The sequence below is a fragment of the Malaclemys terrapin genome, chromosome 2, assembly GCF_027887155.1.
Source record: "Malaclemys terrapin pileata isolate rMalTer1 chromosome 2, rMalTer1.hap1, whole genome shotgun sequence".
NCBI lineage: Eukaryota > Metazoa > Chordata > Testudines > Emydidae > Malaclemys > Malaclemys terrapin.
This window is the reverse complement of record NC_071506.1, coordinates 205,258,932-205,280,374: the sequence shown is the minus strand read 5'-3', so window position 1 is coordinate 205,280,374 and position 21,443 is coordinate 205,258,932. Positions and strand designations below refer to the sequence as shown.

Sequence of the window (21,443 nt, the reverse complement as noted above, 5' to 3'; positions counted from 1 at the left end):
GAATGTCTGTGTATGAGACTAAATCTTCAGGAATACCACATATATCAAGTAAAACGTTCAAGGCCAACATTTTCAAACTTGTGTCCTAAAGTTAGGCTCTAAACCCGTATTTAGACATCCAAATGTATATGACCTGATTTCAGAAGTGCTGAGCACTCACCAAGATCCACTGAAGCCAATACCAACATTTCAGTAGCTTGAAGACTCAGTGTTGCCAGTTCTCACAACTATACTGCCGGTCTCTTGATATAATGTGTTTTTCTTAAAGCATCAGCTCATGAAATCATGGGATTATGCGAGATTCCCAACTTCTGTTTTTTCTTTTTAAAAAGTGTTTACCTCTCATGGTTGCAGAAAAAAGCTTGAAAATATGAACCCAAAAGGCTCAAAAACCAGAAAGCAAATAAATAGAATCCCAACATTTATTATTTTTAATAATACTGTAATCTTAAGCCAATCTCATGATTTTTTGGAGCTTAAATGTTTAGGTTTGGCAATATTGAGGATGTCATTAGCATATACAGCTATCCCCCTCCTGCCTTAGTCTTTCATAAATTAAGTATCTCACATACAGCCCAATTTTCAAGTAAGGATGCTTAAAATAGGGTGCCCAATTCTACATTCAGGAGCTGCAACCAGCCATCAGTTACCCAATCACCTGCTTTAGACACGTAGAGTAGGCGCCACTTTCAGTACCCGAATATGAAATTGGGCACCCAATTTTGACATCTGGAATCTCAGGTTAAGATTTTCAAAATTGGGTAATGAATTCGGGTGTTCAGCTTAAGACACCTTAAAAAGAGCTTGTTTTGCAGACAGGGCTGAACATTCACCCTCTGAAAATCAGGCCCCTTTAAGGTGTCTCAAGTTGGAACACCTAAAATTTGAGGCACCAAAATTTCTGTTTTTTGTGTTTATTCCTATTGGGGATCTTCATCTACTAAGGTCAGGGCTGGTGCAACCACTTAGGCAAACTAGGCGGCCGCCTAGAGCGCCTAATGGTTGAGGGCGCCTAAAAGCCCGCTCAGGCGAGGAGGTGGAGTGGAGGTGAGCTGGGGAGGGGGAGGGGGAGGAGGGGGGTGCGGGGAGGGCTGCCCGCAGTAACAGGGGGGTGCACAGGGGAACCGCTCCCCGCCCCAGATCACCTCCACTCTGCCTCCTCTGCTGAGCACACAGCCCCCGCTCTAAGTCTCCTTCAATCGGCGCCGTAAGCCTGGGAGGGGAGGAGAATTAGAGCAACGCCGGCGTGCTCAGCAGAGGAGAGCTGGGGCGGGCTCCTCGGGAGGGGTTAGCTGCCATGGAGGGGGGCAGGGTTAGCTTCCGCGGGGGGGTGTGTGTGTCCCCAGGCCGGGTTAGCTGCCGTGGAGGGGAGGCTTGCAAGGGGGGGGGGGTCCCCAGGTGGGGGGGCGGTTAGCTGCCATGGTGGGTGGGGTTAGCTGCCGCGGGGGGGGGGGCTCCTCGGGTGGGCGGGGCGGGTGGGCGTGGTTAGCTGCCAGGGGGGGCGGTGGGCAGGGTTAGCTGCCAGGGGGGTGAGGGGGAGAAGTTTCGCCTAGGGCGCAAAACTTCCTTGCACTGGCCCTGACTAAGGTATCAGTTATATAATTTATCTATCACATATGCTATATGAATTTAGATTACTTTTCATCTTTGGGTTGCTGAGGCCCTAAATTTGTATCTGATCTTCTCAGTTTCGGTATTTCATTGCAACAAGTAGATAGCCAGTTGAAAGAGAGATTAAACAACATCTATGAAATATTCGCCAAGAATAGGAATGAAGTCAGCTCACATTTTTCTATATAGTGAGACTTCAGCAAGTTCCGCTATAAATTCCTCTGAGGCCATGACTGTGAATAGTGTTGGGAAGTCTTGACTTCTTTATTACAGACAAACATATACAACAGGCTTGGATGACTAACTCTGGAGGACCTTACTTTCTTTTCTTACTTTTACTTTAAATAATTTACCTTACTTACTTTTCTTTAAATAATTTAATTTATTTATTTATTTTAAAAACACTTAGCCAGGGATGCTGGACATTAACTTTTTGTACATTTTTAAAGTTTCTTTCTTCCTGATAAGATAATATTACAGAAAAGCATAAAATAGTTTTATATATATATATATATATATATATATTTAAAATGCTAAAATAAAAATAATGAATAATCCAGTATCTATTCAGGGTTAAAGTTAGAGGGAAAACCCAGGCATTCCTGTGGCTTTAGAGGTCTATAAACTTATTCACAGAAGAAAAGTACACCCCCAAAACTACAGAGGTAAGGTCTCGATCACAAATAGCAAAGACTAATTTCAAGGTTCTCATTGTCACAAAATTGCTTTTTGCAATGTAACTATGTTAACTACAGCCAATTTTAAAAAAAAGCCTAGACTACAATCATTAGTTCCCCTTCCTCACTATATGATGCCCACGTTGCTAAAACAACTTCAGTTCCTTCTCAAAAGATCCATAAAATAAAGGGCTGTGAATCACAGAGAACACAGTTCCTAATAAATTAGGGTTACAATATGTCCGGATTTCCCTGGACATGTCCGGCTTTTTGGTGCTCAAATCCTTGTCCGGGGGAAATTTTCAAAGAGCCGGACATGTCCGGGGAAATAGGGAGGCATAAGCCAGGGTCCGCCCGGCACGATTCGCCGGGTTCGCAGCGCAGCCCAGCTGCCCCAGCTACAATGCTCAGGCGGGGAACGGGGTGGGGCTCGGGCTTCCCTCGCGGGCGGGGACCCTCCGGCCACTGGGGGACCCTTCCTGTGGCCCCGTTGCCCCGCGCAGCTTGGAACCTGGCGCCGCAGGAGCTGTTTCCGGTGGGGACAGACAGGCCGGGGAACGCACTCGGCGGCAGGAAGGAAGCTGCGGCCGGGGCTGCAGGGACCCGCGCTGCTGAGCATCTGAAGCCCTCAGCAGGCAGAGGCTGCCAGGTGAGCGGGGGAGCAGGGGCAGGGCAGGCGGGGGCATAGAGGCTGCAGGGGCTGCAGGGCGAGTGAGGAGCAGGGGTCACAGAGGCTGCAGGGGGGCGCAGAGGCTGCAGGGACAGGGTAGGCTGGGGGGTGCAGGGGCTGTAGGGCGAGTGGGGAGCAGGGGTCACAGAGGCTGCAGGGGCGGAGGGGCTGCAGGGAAGCACTTAGCAACCCCCAACCAAGATCAGAGCGGGGGGGAGGAGGGGGAATGCAGGGTGCTCAGAGGAGGGGCCAGAGTTGGGGAAGGGGCGGGGTTAGGGCGGGGCTGGGGTGGAGTTGGGGCGGGGCCGGGGGTGGGAGTGGGGAAGGGGCGGAGTTGGGGCAGGCCCCCGTGGAGTGTCCTCTTTTTTCAGTGTTGAAATATGGTAACCCTAAATAAATGAAAGATATAGGTGGAATCATCACTCATTTTGAACTGTCAGACCCTGAGCAGGAAGGAGCTGGGTGATTTTCACGGGAAACAGAAGCCTCAGGTGTGGGGCTAACACTGCATCATTTGAGTGGCATTACAAACTTATCCTAGACTATCAGCATTTTTTGTCACTTGACTTTTACTGTAAGGTACTGTAGCTTAAGTATGTTGCTCACACACTGTAACCCGGGGACCTCTTGATGCCAACTGGCACCACGCATAAGGAGTACATAGGGGTTTACAGAGATCTGTACGTCAGCTATCCATGCAACAGTTTGCCAAAGAGTGGCATGGAATCTAGTGAGAGCCAGTACCTTACTGGTCATCATAATCATTGCAATGGATGGATAGATGGATATTTAAGGAATTAGATATCTATACTGAGAACTATGTCCTTAAAGTTTGTAAGGTAAGACAGGTCACCAGAAGGTAACACCCCAGAAGGTAACACCCCAGTTCAGGCTGGTCATTGTGCTTCTCCCTGGCTGGTCATTGTGTATTCTGTCTCTCACAATTTAAGTCCATTGCATTACTGAGCCTAAATGAAGAAATTGTGAATTCACATAAGAAAAGGTTTGCAGGAATAAACAAAAACAGCAGGGCAGGAGTGTCATTTTCCCAGTAAAGACAATGGATTTTTGTAGTATAACTAGATGTACTGAGGTACACTGGGGATCTATCTTTTACTGAGGAGACAAAGGCCATGTCTACACTACCCGCCGGATCGGTGGGTAGTAATCGATCTATCGGGGATCGATTTATTGTGTCTCGTCTAGACGCGATAAAATGATCTCCGAATCGACGCCCGTACTCCACCTCGGCAGGAGGAGTAAGAGGAGTCGACGGGGAAGCCGAGGCGGTCAACTTTCCGCCGTGAGGACGGCCAGGTAAATCGAACTAAGATACTTCGACTTCAGCTACGCTAAATTGCGTATCTTCGATCGATCACCTCCCATCCCCAGTGTAGACCAGCCCAAACTGTCAGTGCATTCTGTATTATGAAAGGAGGGTCACAACCATCCTGGCTGGAAATCGCTGCAAAGAGGTTGGGTGAGCTAAATTTCATTGTACAAGACAGTATCATATTAAGTAAGTCTAGGCTCTAGAAGACATGTTATGATTTTATTTTACATGTAACCATTTGTTTCCAATACTTTGACTTGCTATTTCTACGGCTCAAATCTCTATACTTCGTTAAATAAACTTTTACTTGTTTTCAAGTACGTAAGTCCTGTGTGTTAAATGGAACAGTGATCTGAAGAGAAATTGGTAAGATGATGTATGCTTCTTCTTTGGGAGCAGCAGATCTGTGAATTCTGTGTCTAGTGGATCAGGAGCTGGGTATTTTAGAGGGATTGCTCAGAGGGCTCAAAGACTGGAGTGTGCCTATCACTAATCTGGAGTAGAGAGAGAGCGAGAGAGCAGGGGAGTGTTTTTGTTGCCCGTGTTGTAGAGCTGAAGAATGAAATTGTTTCTTTTGGTTATTACTGTTTTAATATTGTAACTCTTGTTTACTGTTTGTCTTTCAACATTGTAAATTGTTCATTACCCTTGTTTTAATAAGACTCCATATTGTAACTCAAACTCCATTTTGAAATGCTCACTCCATTTTGTAAAACCCTGCTGTAACCTTCATTTTGCAAAACCCTGCTGTAACCTTATTAGTTTAGTTTAGATATGTGAATGAGGTATGCATGAATAATGGAATCAACTTCCAGCCCCAGCCTGTCCTGATAGAGTTAAGTGCAAACACCAATGGCTGAAGATGCAGACAACAGCCCTGACAAAGTAAGAAGAGTCCACCCTAAAAGAAAAGAACAAAGGTACAATTAAAGCAAGATCAAAGTCAGGTCCGAGGCTGAAAGTCTCGTCTGCAATTGACGGGTGATCAATCACACCGAACCCAGAGGCAGCGTGACACAGCAAGACCTATAGACTCTTGATTCAAACTAAAAGCCTATTAAAAAGATAGGTGAGATGGAAGACTTTGGGTAACGTTCTGCTGCCAACACTGAAGGGCATCGGTGCATGCCCTACAGAGACTCGGCTCTTCCTTGTGCCAGGCTTTCCTGGCCAGTTAGCTGCCATGAGCTACGAACCCAAGCTGCGAAATTAAGCCACGGACTCAAGCTACGTTCAGGACTGGTAACTATCCAGCAGCTGCAGAACATCTGGTGTGTGTGTGTGTGTATGTGTGTGTGTAGGTATTAGCTATTGGTTATAGATCAAATTGTTGTTATAATAAATGTGACATCTTGCCTTGTCCCCTGAAACGATCCTGTGTAGTTTTATCTGCATAACAGTGGCTGGTGGGGTTGGAGAGCTGACCCCCAGCAAGAACCGACAAGGCTTCCTCACACTGAGGGCAAGTGGTAGTGAGGTGCCTCACTAATCCGGGAAGTGTCACTCTCATACAATCATCTTGGTCATCAGCTAAACCACACGCACATTTCATGAGGAACTCAGGCTACAGGAGCCCAGCGTATACATTTGAAAAGCTGGATTTAATCAATATAGAGGGAAGTACATTAAAAGGTGAAGAGAGCACTGGCGTATTCAGGTGCATGGGTATAAATCCACATGAAAAGACATTCAAATAAAGACAGACAAAAAAGCAGGTGGTAAATACCCTTCTAGGTTCTGGATTTCGGCACACTTCATACAAACAATGGATCAAACACATTCTGTCAGGAGAGACTCTGCATTTCAGAATCTGTATAACATTTTGATATATATGAGATCTTATTATCAGATAGAAAACAGAATCAGTAGACATGACAACAGGTCTGGAAAGCATTAAAGAGACACACACACTACCCAGATAGAGAGGCAACAGGAGACTCTAATGCATCAGCGTCAATTAAATGATGCTACGTAAAGGAGAGCAGGTAAAGGCTGAAAAGGTTTTCACTGACCACTTAATGAGCAGAGGTGAAAAAATAGATGCCGATATGTGTTTAGGTAAAAACAAAGGGTTAGATCCTCTGCTGGGGTACAACGGTGTAATTTCATTAAAGTCAATGGAACTACACTGATTTACATGAACTGAGAATCGGACCAAACATAAATTAATTGCATTTGGCCTGATCTTGCAGGCTTTCCATAAGCAAAACTCTCATTCATGGAAATGGGAGCTTTGACTGCACAAGGATTGTAGGACTGGGTTTCACTTTTATCAAGTGACTGTGTTTAAACTCTTTGCCGTTCCCAGTGAACATTATATACTCTATCCCTTGTTCCACTATAAACAGGGTAACTTTCCAACCTCCTCTTTAAGGATTCTAGTTTCTAAGCTATTATCCCTCTTCTCCTTTCATTTACCTTCTTCAACTCCTCCTGAATGTTTTTGCCATTTTCTTCTGAGGACAAACTTTCCTTCTGGGTCTCCGATTCTGTTCTAGGCTCTGACTCCTGCTCTTCACCAGAAGAGGTTTCCTTGTCACTCATTTTAGCAGCTAGTTCAAATAACTCGGATTTAAGCTTTTCCTCAACAAGGTCTGTCTTGATTTTATGGTGTTGATCCTCACTGCTTATATCAGCTTCTGATAAATCCTCAGAAACCTACAATGAAAATCAAAATAGCAAAAAATTCAAATAAAGTGCAAAGAAAAGAAAATCAACAGGGTTTCTACAAAGGCTACATTTAAGTTCACAATACATACAAATACACTTTTCTCTGCAGGAAATCTAGAAAAATACCACAGTAGGAATCTCTAGGCAGATAGATTTTTACTTCTGTGTAGACTATGCCCAGCATATTTACTTTCAGAAGACAATAATATTTCTCTTTTCTGCTCTTTTCCATATTACATGAAATAAAGCAACAGGTCCATAAATAATGAGCTCCCTCTGTGCAAATAATAAAACACTCTCATATTATAGCACTGTTCACCAAAACACTGTACAAAGGAAACCCATCATCATCCTCAGAGTCATTTTACAGATGAGGAAACTAAGACAGAGAGGTGAAGTGGCTTGCACAAGGTCACATGTTCAGTGGCTGACTTCAAGTCCTGTCTCCTAGCCAGGTCCTCTGACTCCCAGCCTGGTGTACTACCCATGAGTCTACACTGCTTCTTTAAGAATTATTGGAAACAAGTTCAACCTTTAGATGCACAATGTTTTCTTAGCATTTGATCCTGAAAGATGCAGAGCACTCATAGTTCCAGTTAGCTACAATGGCAGTCATGGTACTTAGCACCTGTTAGGATAAGGACTTCAGTCTGGAGACAAAATGGAAAAAGGAGAAATCCCCTTATGTAGTTATAAGTACTTTTGCTAGGATGTCTGCCCCACATTTTACAAAATGGAGACACTTCTGAGCACTGAAAGCTATCATTAAAAAATGGAACTTTTCATCTCTTCCAGTAGGGATGAGAAGAAATATCAGATCACAATTCCCCAGTACTAAGGATCCATCTACACGTCGAGCTGGGGTCTGATTCCCAATGTGAGGAGACATTCTTGTGCTAGCTGTCATCCAGCTAGTGCACTAAAAATAGTGGTGAATGGGCTAGCTGCCCCAAGTATGTACCCGTCCAACATACTCCAGTTGCTAGCCCCTCCTATGGTTTGTGATGCCATGAGTACGTTCTATTTTTAGCACACTAGTTCTATCAGAGCTAGCCCAAGTATGTCTTCTTGAGCTGGGAATCACACCCCTAGCTCAAAGTGTAGACGTAGTCTAAGTGTCAGGAATTCTTTGAAAAAGAACACTGTCATAGATCTAAATGTCCGGGGAGAGAGGATACAAAGAACGCAGATTCTAATCCACAAACAGCAACTGCACAGCACTTGGCATAAATAGATGATTGATGGCAACTCTAAGAAAGGAAATAATATAGATTATGACACTAAGAAAAACAAGCTAGGCAATCTTATTTACCTGGTGCTCTCCCACTGACAGGACTGGAGAATGCCAGGGGGATTAACAATCTGGATTCTTCGCTTCCATTCATAAGAAACAGAACAGTAGATTTGTTTTGTGAGGCTAGTTTGTTTGCATTCCCAAATGCAGTATTCCCTGGATGTATCTACCGCTTGGAAATCTAAAAACTATGGTAATTTTGACATTTCCCTCATAACTTGACCAGTTATGCTTTGTTACTCATGATGGAAATCTTACCTTGCTGTGGAGCCCTTTCACAATTTTGTATCTGTCATTATTTGTGAGCACAAATGAGATCATGCAGCTCTCTAATTAATAATGCAAATCAGGTAGCTGGACATTTAAATGTTATAATTTGCACCCACAAATCTGGAGGTTGTTTTTGAAAATTAGGATCAGGGTACCACTGTTGCTGCAAAAATGGCTGCCACAATGGAAGGGGACTCCATCTGGATTTAATGGATTTACTAGATTAATGGATTAATTTTTCCACCAAAGCACCAGTTTTTGCACAGTGAATAGTTTTCTCATCACTTGAGCTTCCAAATTGTTCTGAACAAGATGGGGTTGCACCTGAAGAACAGAGCCTCAAATGGAAATGTTTCCACTCTATTTTTACAATGTTACAATAGAACTTTCAGTATGTTTAAAAGACTGATCTCCTTCCAACCCTTTAATTCAAATACCTTCTCCTCTCCCTGCTCCGAAGACTTACCCAGCACTTGCACTAATGGCACCTCGTAGGAAAATGTCAACAGGAATGGTGAAAGATACAGAAATTGTGCAGAAATATTTTGCATGCCTGTCAATAGATTTGCAATGGAAGGCATGGACTCATATTGTCTCGACGATCAGAGTTTGTTGCTGAATCCCTGAATTTGAAGCTCGGAATAGTGACAGATATAATTAATTTGGGGCTAGGCAGTGTGGTTAATCATTGCACTAATATTTCAGATATGCAGATCTGTTTTCAAACACTGGTTAAGAGCTCAAGTGAGACATCGGTGGTCTCCATGTACAGTAATAGAGACTGGACAATTTTGTATTCAAAGCCATCAGATGATTCTCCACAATCTAATCAAGAAAGGCCAAGACTGAAATTTCAGAAGGTATTGCCTGTTAGGACTGAGGTACAGTGGCAAAGCAGGTCTGAGGGAAGAATTTTAGACATAAGACTTAACTTAAGACTGCGAGTCTTTCATTGAGGTCACAGAAGTCACATATTCTGTGCGTTTCCGGGACCGCCAGGACTTCTGCAGCGGACGGTGCGGGTGACCCGAGGGCTGCCCAAGCAGCTGGGGCGCCCCCAGAGCCAGCTGCACTGGCTGCTGCTTGGGAGGCCCCAGGCAGCTGGTCCTGGTCGCTGCCTCGGAGTAGTGGCGGGGCCGTGGACTGTCCCCCGCCCCCAAGCAGCAGCGACGGGGGCCTGGGTCACCCCCCCCAACAGCAGCACCCTGGGCCATCCCCCACCCTGAGCAGCAGCGGCGCTGGGGCTCCAGGCTGCACTCCCTTGAAGCAGCAGTGCTGGCGCGCCAGGGCACCACCCCCCAGCAGCAGTGGTGGCGTGTCGGAGTCCCCTCTCCCCCAGTGCAGCAGCACTGTCTGCTGGAGCGCACCCTCCCCAGCACCTGCAGCACCCTGGAGGCCCCCAGAGCACCTAAGATTTAGTCAGGGGTATTTATAGGACAAATCGTGGACAGGTCACGGGTGTGCATTTTTGTTTATTGGCCATGACCTGTCCATGACTTTTACTAAAAATATCCGTGACTAAATAGTAGCCTTATTTATACTATCCTGGCACAAGCCAGTGCTATTAAATCCTAATATTCAGGGGCACCAAATTCACAAATTAGTTTAAAGAATCCATATTGAGGTTGACTGGACCAGATGTCCTCTTGAGACTGAAAATACTACACCAGCCTTTCAAACCAAGAACTGCAGCACTTAAAACGCTTGCTCTCTAAGGACCTGATCCAAAGTCCATTGAAATTAGTGAGAGTCTTTCTAGTGACTCCCATGTGCATTGCATCAGGGCCTAGCAGAGCAATTCAACCAACTAGCCCACAGGGGTATTGGCTTCATTAGGGAGATAAAAGGGTGTGTGTAAGTTGAGCTGTCTAACTTGAGGTTAAAGTCGAGGTCATTTGTAGTTTTCACACAAGGAAGCAGACAAAGTTAAAGTCTACAGGGAAGCCTAGTCTTTAACTTGACCTGTTACATAGTGTAAAAGCTAAAAATTTGTTTTCACTAGAATTCACCTCCTGTTAGCTGATTTCACTTAAGGACACCTTCCCCCCCCAGTGAAGACACAACCTCAGAGGATTGAGTTTGTTGAGATCATGGATGCAGCTATGCTTGCTGTGTACGGTTGCCAATTTTGGTTGGACATATTCCTGGAGATTTAATCACATCACATAATCTTTAATTAAAGATTCATCTTTAATTCATGGAGACTCCAGGCCAATCCTGGAGGTTTGGTAACCCTATGCTGTGCCATCCTTTCCCTGCCCAGCCTGCTGCTTTCTTGTGAGTAGCCTGAGTATTTATATTTGCGGCAATGCAGGGAGAATGACGTCCAATGTTATACACTGTGGTCATTGTGTTGTTCGTAGGCTTCTTGGCTGAAACACTGAGCTTTTAACACAGTTACAGTGAAAGTTTTGTGATGACATGATGCATTTTTCTGTATTTTTTTTTAAATCAACTGTATTTTTAGGGCAGGTCACTTTGAGGGCCTTGTCAACCTTAACAACAAACCAACCAAAAATGTACTTTCTTCTCTTGTATGAAAAGTTTTCTTCAGAGTTATGCAGTGGTAGTTTACAGTTCACATAATCTAGCCTAGTTTTATACCATCTAACGTCCCATCTTTAAAGTCAATGTATAAATTCACACTGGCATATATCAGCAACAGATATACCTATTTGCAGAGCCAAGTACTAAGGGCCACATTTTGCTTTGTTACACTTGTGTAACTGAGAGTAGGACTTGGCCCACAGCTTCTAAACTATAAATGTTTTAAGAAAATGAAGTGTACCTTTCCCACAAGATATTCTGCAAATTGCATGTAAAATCATCATCAAGTCAGTGTAATCAAAACAAAATATGCACAAAAAAGGAAAAAAGTGAACTCAGTAGTGCTAAAACAAAACTAAAAACATTCAAATTAAATTCTTCCAAGACAAACCAATTTCAAATAGCAAAAGTAAACCCAAATTATACTGTAACTAATTAAGAAAAATACCACAAAAAATGGGCGTTGCTATAATCAGTAACTGCACTGAAGTTCACATGGAAAATGAGGGCCTACTCTCTAAATGAGGGCAAAGACATCGTATAAAATGTTCACTTTACTGGTTACTTTTCAATGTTTGTTTGCACTTAGAAGTCCCATATTTCCAATAAATGAATCACAAGCGCCATCTAGTGGGGCTTGAAATTCAGAGCACACAATTCAGACTAGCAGCCGTGTTAGTCTGTATCCTCAAAAAGAACAGAAGTACTACAAGTACTCCTGTTCTTTTAGAGCACACACTGTATCCCGCCTTCACTTATAGCTTTGTCAAGATAGCATAGAACTACATGACATCATTTTAATTAATGGATAATGCCATTTTATAAGAGCAATAGCTGATTTCATAATGAAATTAGGTCAAATTAATCTAAAGCAATCAAGTACTGTAGTTTTCATCATACAATGATCCCAATGGAATTAAACACCATTATTATTCCCCTCAAAATATAAAGTGAAGTTAAGGTTGAAGATTCATATAAGTGGTTTGAGTGCATATCATTTTTCAAGGCTATTAGTTAAAAATAGAATTAGAACACAGAGATAAGGGTTGTACTTCCCAACCAAGGCAGCCAAATTATCTTAAGTCTGCTCTGTAGAGATACTAGCCTACCATCAGGGCCGGCTCTAGGTTTTTTGCCGCCTCAAGCAAAAAAATTTTTGGCTGCCCCACAGCCCTGGGCTCTCCCCTTTCCCCCCCAACACCAGGGCCCTCTCCCACCCTCTGCCGCTCCAGTCCTGGGCTCCTCCCCCCCGCCAAATGTGACCTCGTTCATCACAGCAATCCCCATTTACACTTGCAGTCAGGGCCGGTGCAACCTATTAGACGACCTAGGCGCTTGCCTAGGGCGCTAGGATTTGGGGGCAGCATTTTCTTCGGCGGCGACTGCGGTGGCTGATCTTCGGCCGCCCCAGTCGTCGTTGGCATTTAGGCGGAGGGAGCTGGGGCAGGGGGCCGCCTGCAGCAAGTAATGCGGGGGGGGCGTGGCACGCAGGGGAACTCCCCGCCTCAGCTCACCTTGGTGCAACTGTATCGACACTAATGTTGTGACTAGTGGAGCAGCAGGCCTTCTATCACAGGTAAGGGCTAGAGGTGTAAACACTCCAACCAAATAACACCTGCAGAAACAGAACGATTGGTCGGGAGAGTCAGAAGAGCGGAGCCAATTGCTAATCGCCTTATGGAGAGAGAGATAGGGGAGAAGAAATGGTTCACTTCCTTGATTCAATCACACCATCCTGCTACTTTAGAAGATGACCTAACCAGGGAATTTATATGTTAATTTCTCTTAAATACCTGAGACAGGATGCAGGGGAACTACCTGGTCCCTAATAAATAATGGGGTTGAAGCCAGCTCTGCTTGCCCCTTGTCTTACTCAGGTGTAAGAGTGACTACTTGGGAGACTGCCTTTGGGACAATCAGGCCCCATTCAGGACTTCAGTCACATGACTGGTGTGATTTCCTGCTTACTTTCTGCTTAGATTACATTATTTTACTTCCTTGTTATAAAAACTGTCCTTTGAGGAAAGACTTTGCTCTCTGCAAATGTGCTAATTATTTCTGAACCCGAGTCATTACATTCTGACAGTTTACAATTTTCTCTCTTTTTGTTATGAATGACAACATCCTTATAAAAGCAGCATGTAGAGAGACACCCACATGCACAATGCCTAAATACAATACAGTGGGAAATTAAAAACAGCCATTACTTGAATTATAATTCAGTAACAGCCCATAGCTTTTACATTCCTGTTCATAGCAATCCACACCAGTGTTCTCCATTAAAAGGAAGTTTGCCAGCAGTTACCCCACAATATTATCTGAGATAGCTCACTTGTTGCCCATTCCAAGAAGAGTGAAAAATGTAGCTACCCATATACCACTGTGTGCTAAATGTTGGGAAATTCTAATTTTTTTAATAGCAACTTCTGTATTGTAGTGTACTACTAATGCCACTGTATCGCCTGGAAGTGATAGGGAACAAAGTGATGAATATACAGGAAAGACCAATAGCAATTTATGCATCACATTGCCTTCTACTCAATTCTGATACACCTGAGGGATAAAAAACTTGAGTGTGCTTTCTCTCCTGGATGTGATCAGTGCATTGCTGTGAGTGAGTAAGTCTGAGCTGATTTTTTAAAGTGCCTTCTAGTACATACAGTGTTCACAGATTCTAAGGCCAAAAGGGGCCATTGTGATAATGTAGTCTGACTCCTGTATAACAAAGGCCACAGAACTTCCCCAAAATAATTCCTAGGGCAGAGATTTAAAAAAAAATCCAATCTTGATTTAAAAATTGCCAGTGATGGTGAATTCACTAGGACTCCTGGTAAATTGTTCCAATGGTTAATTACCCTCACTGTTAAAAATGTACGCCTTGTTTCCTGTCTAAATTTGTCTATCTTCAAATTCCAGCCTTTGGGTCATATTATACTGTTCTCTGCTAGACTGAAGAGTCCATTAGCAAATATTTGTTCCCCAGGTAGATACTTATAGACTGTAATCAAGTCACCCCTTAACCTTATCTTTGTAGAGCCCTACATGGATACACAATTTATATCCCCGGATGCGGATATCCGTGGCTACAGTGTGGATATCCACGGAGCTGCAGGGCAACAATGAGCGAGACCAGCAGGACCATGGCCAGCGACAGGTCCAAGAACCACAGCAGCGAAAGCAGCAGCATGTTGGGCCGCCGCACACAAGAGCCAGCGCCCAGCCCTGGCAGCTCCTGCAGCCTAGCTGTGCCGCCCCCATCCCCGCCTACTGGGGCGGACACCAGGCTCACTGGCAGCTGTCCCTAGTCATGCTAGCGTGCGCAAGCAGCTCGCATGCTCCCGGACAGGAGTCGCACACCACTGCGGCTTAACATGCTGCTTGCAGGACCCCGCTAGAAACACACCCACTCAGTGATGGTTCCCCATTACAATTACATTTTGAGACCTATCAGTTAGCCAGCTTTTAATCTATTTAATGTTTGCCATGTTAACTATATATTGTTTTAATTTTTAATGGAAAAGTTATTGTAGCATTAAGCCAAATGTTTTACAGAAATCTACGTATATTACATCAACACTATTATCTTTATCAACCAAACTTATAATATCATAAAAAGATACCAAGTTAGTTTGACAGGATAGATTTTCCATAAACTAATGTTGACTGGCATTAATTCTTTATTAATTGAGTCCCGTATCAGCCGCTCCATTATTTTGCCCAGGACTTATATCAGATACACAGTCCTATAATTACCTGGGTTGTCCCATTTACCCTTTTTAAATACTGGCACAACATTAGCTTTCTTCAAGTCTGCTGAAACTTCCCTGATGTTCTAAGACTTATTGAAAATCAACAGTAACTGTCCACTGAGCTCCTCAGCCAGCTCTTTTAAAACTATTGGATGCAAGTTATCCAGACCTACTGATTTAACTACATCTAACTTTAGTAGATATTGTTTAACATCCTCCTGAGATATTAGTGGAATGAAAAGAATGTTATCATTGTCATATGATGAGACTGCATCATCTGTTTTTCCCCAAATACAGAACAGAAACATTTATTGAACACTTCTGCCTTTTCTGCATTATCACTGTGATTAGTTCTGTGACCATTTCCATCTAGTAATGAACCAATACTATTGTCAGGATTCTCTCTGTTCCAATATACTTAAAAAACTCCTTCGTATTGTCCTTATCTCTGCTGGCCATAAATTTTTCCTTGTGTCCCTTTGCTTTTCTTATAAATTTTCTACAATTGCTAGCTTCTTATTTATATTAATCGCTATCAACTTCCCTTTCTTCCATTTGTTAAATTGTATTTTATTTTTTTTATAGCTGCCTTCGCTTCCCCTCTAAGCGAGATCAGTTTTTAAACCAATATGGTGTTCTTCCTCAATTGTGTTTTTTTGGGCATCTAATAAAATGTTTAGAAACAATTACCAATTATAATTCATATTTTTCTGATTAAATTCTTCCTCCCAGCTAATTTGACTCAAATATTTTCAGCTTTGTGAAATTGGCCATTTTAAAGCACCAAGCATAGATATTGCTGGTTTGGACTTTATTCTGTTTGCATATTATAAATGGATTAAGTCATGATCACTTGTACGTAAACTATTGTTAATTTTTAGTTCTGTGATCAGTTCTTCTTTATCTGTCAAGATGAGGTCCTACTACAGAATTACCCTGTGATGGTTGCAACACTTGAGTCAAGTTGAATCAGGAAGTTGTCATCTATGATATTTTGAAATTCCAAGGATGTTTTAGTACTGGCAGCCTGAGACCTCCAGCATATGTCCCTCAAATTGAAGTCCCCCATAACCACACAAATTTTTTCCCTACAGATTACAGATAGGTACTTAAGGAGCTGGTCATCCTGCTCCCTAGTGTGAGTTGGTGGCCTGTAGCACATATATACAAGACCCCATTTTGTGCTTTACTTCTTAAGACATTCAAGACCATCTTCTGAGGGACTCAGAAACAGATAATGCCATTTTTGACAAAGTGTGCCACTCCCCCCGCCCACTTTTGCTTACTCAATCCTTCCTATATAAGCAAATGTAGTTACCTGATTTGTGCTCAAATTCTTCTTGTGGGTTTTTGTGTGATTTTTTCCTTCACTTAATTCTTCTGAGACAATTTTGCTCTTTCTCCACCTTCTAGACCTCTTTTCTAAATCATAATGGACTTCCTCAGTCTCACTGCTATCTGAATACTCTAAACTGTCAGCCTGTGGATTGAAATTTACATCCAGTTCTCCATGTAAATGTGCTTTTTCCACTCTGGGTTTGTCACTCTGAGTTCTCCTTTGTAGCCAGGGAAGTTTGCTAGATTCTCTAGCCTCCCTTGAGGAATTTACTGAAGATGTTTCAGAATCAGAGTACACCGTCTCTGTATTGGTGTATAGCCCAGATGAAGGTGAGGTCACTGGCTGGTACGGATCACTGCCATAAGCCCATTCAGTATTGTACTGGGAATCGGTATAATAAGAATCCTCGGACAACTGCTTGGGCCTCCGACGCAGCTTGTTCAAGGCCACATTCCAGTCGTAGTCGTCCTCGCTATCCGAGCCCATCTCGTCATAAGCAGACACAACACTAGATTCATTCTCCAAAGCTTTGAATACTTGGCTCTTTGGTTTGGCAAGCATTCTAGGGCGAGGCAACGTAATGCTCTGCAAAGCCACCCAGTTCCCATCAGTGCTTTGTAAAACAGGAGGTGGACCTGTGAAATTAAAACAAGAACAAATCCCCTAATTATTACTTTATTATTTCAGTTTGACAGGCTGACTTTTGCACAGTCAAATAAGGATTTTAGCAGCGACTAGCCATTCTGGGTATGTCTACACAGCAAAATCGGAGGGCTAGCTGCATCGGCTAGTGAGCTAAGTACTTAGCCAGGGTCCTTGCCAGGCTTGTCTACCCATGGTGAAGCACGCACCATGTTGTCTTTATTGCTATTGCTACCCACACTAACTGGATTCAAGCTAGCTTGAGTAGGCTAGTCTGTGCACAGCTTCTGCTGTGTAGACATACCCTCTATGATGGGACCAGCACAAGATAATGACAGACACAATGAATATGTGGTACGCTACATAGATTTTATCATACCCTGAATCAGGGATCTTCCCGATTATCCCATTTTAATCAGAAGTCACCACAGAATTCTGTGGGGACATCTTTTTAAAATATATGTGACAATAGGGTCCAAGGTTAGGCTATACAGCCTGTGTTTCAGGCTAACCTAAAATTCAGAAAAGAAAAATATGCAAGAAATACTACCTATCTACTCAAACTGTAAAGCTTACATTGCTTCTAAATATAGACTCCATTGTCAACAGGACATGAAATGTCTTTTAATGGGAAGTTTGAACATCTGATGGGTTTATTATTCATATTTCTCATAATGACTGTAGAACTAAACAGTATTGTGGATTTGCATACTCTTCTTAGCATACTGAATCAAATTATATCTGCCACACAGATTTCTTTCAGAGGCACAATTGACTGTTCAGATTATCCATTAGAAGGCCACAAATACAAGCTACAGGCAGAGCATTACTGTTCTAAAGTTTTAAACCATATTTTTTACATGAACAGTTACATTTAAAATATTGATATTTTTATGTATCTTTATGTATTTTTCTCCCTTCAATTTATGTGTGTAAATATATGGAACTCAAGATCACAAATTTTATTTGGCATTCTTATTTTCCCAACACAGAACATAATTATGGAATAAATATGCCATATAGTAGCCATGCTTTGAGTTTTGGAACAATTTTTCCCTGGAGCATAAACAAAACTACAAACAAAAACAAAATCAAAACAAAACCCCCAGAACTCTCCACCAACAAAATGGTAATTAAACTGATAAGATCTGCCAAGCTTCTTATTTTCAATTATTAATTTATTTAAATCTTTTTGGCCTGTTTTCACTCCCAAATTTTATGTTAATTAAAAGAAATTGAGTGAGTGCCTCAGGAAGTAATTCTCCTTCTTGCAAACAATTTTTGAAGATCTAAATCTGTTGACAGGCTTGGCTGTTTAGCTTAGACCTGGCTTAATATGAACCTAGAACATTTGCCTTCTTTTATCGCCACAGAAAAACTACAAATTTGTTACAAAAGGGGTGACACCTGTTGTGCAGGGTAAGAAAGTTAACAAAGATCCAATACCATAAAGTTAAATGTGAAACCAGTGCAACCCGTATGGTGTGGAAGAAGTTTGTTTTCCCTCCTCAAATACTGTAGCAAGACAATGCAAGGTCTAGAAGGCCCCAAATTTGTACTACTGTTTGCCCCCGGGGAACACTTACACGTGCAGGTGTAACATCTTGCAGACAGAGTTGCTGGTATGTGAGTTGCCACTAGGGGAACCATCTCCAAATTGCACAGTACAGTTGAGACATTAGGATGTTGGTAAAGTAAAAACTGTCTATGCTGATAACAAGTATCGTGTGGTGGCTAAAAAGAACCACTTCTGGTAGGGAACAGAGAATGTTATTTTAATTAGCTTCTGTTCTGTTTGCCAACTATATTTCCTGTGGTAATAAATATTTTGTTTATATTTTATACCAATTTTTTATAATGCAATTAAAATAAAAGCAAAATGAAAATAAAAATAGGTTTTAAAGACAAACTAAGCTTACAATGTAAAATCACACCCTAGTGGGCTATACCATAGGAGGTGAGCTTCTACAGCCTGCTTCGTACTCTAAGCCTTGCGTTAATAGTAATTCGAATAATTACAACTACTATTGTCTTAAAAGTGTGTTGCTGGGTAATAAACTTAAAAAAAGAAAGAACAGAAAATAAAAACTATAATGCAAATAAAACAAATGCTAATATAAAAAGGAAAAAATAAAAGCAGTGAAATGTAGTCTTGGCTTGACATGAGTGATTGGACACGGGTAAGGCCTCATTTCTTGGGAGACAGGATTAGGAAGGTAAATGGATCAGCAGGCTAGAAACAGAATGACTGTACTACCTAAGGTAAGGGGGAACACCAACAAACCATTTACAATGGACAAGATAACAATCGATAAGCCTGGAAAGTAAAATGAGGTAATGAGTAAGTTGTTCAGTGACTGTGTGCTGTACAAGGATTGGTTCCTACTAGGGTGACCAGATGTCCCGATTTTATAGGGACAGTCCTGATATTTGGGGCTTTTTCTTATATAGGCTCCTATTACCCCCCACCCCCTGTCCTGATTTTTCACACTTGCTGTCTGGTCAGCCTAGTTCCTACAAAGTGACCAAGCCAATCCCATGTGATGCAAAACGTGATGCAATGAATACTAAACACAATATATTGTGTTAATGCATATAAAAGAAGAGGTCTGTTGTGTAACTTTGAATGTGTGGTATGTCCTATAGTCTGATCAGCTCAGTACAGCTCTGCTGTCTGCCAAATAAGGGAACCTGAGTGACAAGACTGGTGTTGAACCGAATGTGTCTCAGGGGAACCCCAACATTCAATGCTTAACTAATTAAATTCAAACTAGTTGTGCTTCTGCCCACTGTCCCAAAACACATACAAAGTTCATGGTCATTTGTTTTGAGCAGCTGCTGCCTGTGGCATAGCTGAATTTGTTAAAATGTATTTTAGTTGATTAGAAAAGTGAAGTATGTTAGCTGATTAGCAGGGGGAAGGCAACAACATACAGAGAAGTTACTTACAAAGAGTAACATTGACTTTATCCCTCCAGCTAATGATGTCAAATACTGTTTATTAGAAATCTCTTTGATGTAAATTAAAATGCACTTGCCTGACATAACAAAAGACATGAGGCACAAATTGTGATGTCACTGGTGCCTTACATTATGAATTCTTTGTGTTAAAATAAGAATGGCCAGAGAAATGAGCTCAGTGTGGAACCGGTCACCTGTAAATGAAAATTCAGAGCCGGTTTCTGTGCCACCTGGCCCTTGTGCAGTCATTTACATCTGTACAAAGCAGTTGCAAAGTAGATGTAAACACTACTAATTTAGGGCCAGTCTACACTGGCAATGCTAAAGTGCTGCCATGGCAGCGCTTTAACATGGCTTGTGTAGTCACGGCAGAGTGCTGGGAGAGCGCTGCAAGCTATTCCCCTCGGAGAGGTGGAGTACTTACTGGGAAGTCCTGAGTGTAGCCAAGGCCTAAGCTATGGTTAAGTAATTGCTAAATACTAAATGACTGTGTAGTTGACTTCAGTGGGACTTCAGTGGGTGCTTAAATTTAAGCACATGCTTAAATGCTTTGCTGAATCCAGGCCTTGGACAGGAATCCTACCCATAAGAATAACACTTTCTATATGAATGACAAGAGGTTATTTGGAGCAGCAATGAATATTTCATTAGCTCACTGTTTGATATTACTTTATTGTTATTTTATGCACCAAGGGCCAAATTCTGAAGTCCTTATTCAGGGAAAACTAGTAGTATCATGATTAGTGCCACTGTTTGATTATTGTTGTCATACGAGGCATCACAAAGGTAGTGCAGGCTTTTTCTTTTTCCATTTAGCGCTTGACCCTGCCTCTCATTGAAGTCAATGGGAGTTTTGCCACTGACTTCAATAGGAGCAGGACTGGGTGCGTACTTCAAGTTTAGTTTGTTCAACAGGAAAAACAGAAGAAGGGGTCATACTGATACTATAAATATTTACTTGTTTCATTCAGTCTGTCCACACTTTTCCAGCTAGGTAACGCAGACAGTTTGTGCTCCCTCTGTCTCCTGACTAGGCCTTTCTGCTGCTTCCAAAGAATCTCAGGCATAGATGACGCTAGGTCCAGATCTTTGCTTGGTGTATCTTCACTAGTCAGTGAGAATGCAGACTGAGACCTCTGTTGAAATAAAATTCAAAGAACATTATCTAAAAATAGTAGTAGCCAACTATTGAAGTATTAATTCCAATTAGCAATAAACAGTAACATTCTGCATGTCAAAGAAGTGTAAGGAATGAAATCAGCCTGAGAATGGAATTTTATTAGTTCAAAACAACATTCTTGGGCTTGGATAGCGTGTTTACATGCATTTAAAATGCAATTGCTTCCTGTGAGGAAGGCAGGGAATTGTTTGTATTGCTAGGCACAAGATTAAAAGTAGTTACCCAAGATGAAGCCGTACAAATTTGTCAGTCTGGGAGTGCTGCTTGAAAGCATCAGTCCACTTACATGTTAGCCAGGGACGAGCCCAGAACAGTGATACAGAACATTCTGACGCATTGCTTCCAGTGGCGCCAAATTGAAGAGGTTAAAAAAATAAAAGAAAATATAACAGAAAAACCAAAATAAACCTGCATCTCAAGCAGCTTTAATTCTTGGATTCTTCTGCCTGCCAGGGAATACACATAAAACAAGAGAAGAACAGAGCAGGATCCAGCCAATG

At 42.3% G+C, this 21,443-nt stretch overlaps 1 protein-coding gene across 5 annotated transcripts in view; it reads right to left on the bottom strand.

Moving 5' to 3' along the window:
* MYRIP (myosin VIIA and Rab interacting protein) overlaps positions 1–21,443 on the bottom strand; it is a 350,794-nt gene that overhangs the window by 29,609 nt on the left and 299,742 nt on the right. For all 5 annotated transcript variants that reach the window (XM_054019536.1, XM_054019532.1, XM_054019533.1 and 2 more), the window contains exons 9-11: positions 20,722–20,899; positions 16,140–16,795; positions 6,710–6,949 (exon numbers count right to left, since the gene is read on the bottom strand). In XM_054019536.1, coding sequence (XP_053875511.1) covers positions 6,710–6,949; positions 16,140–16,795; positions 20,722–20,899 — 1,074 coding nt within the window. The remainder of the gene's footprint in view (positions 1–6,709; positions 6,950–16,139; positions 16,796–20,721; positions 20,900–21,443) is intronic.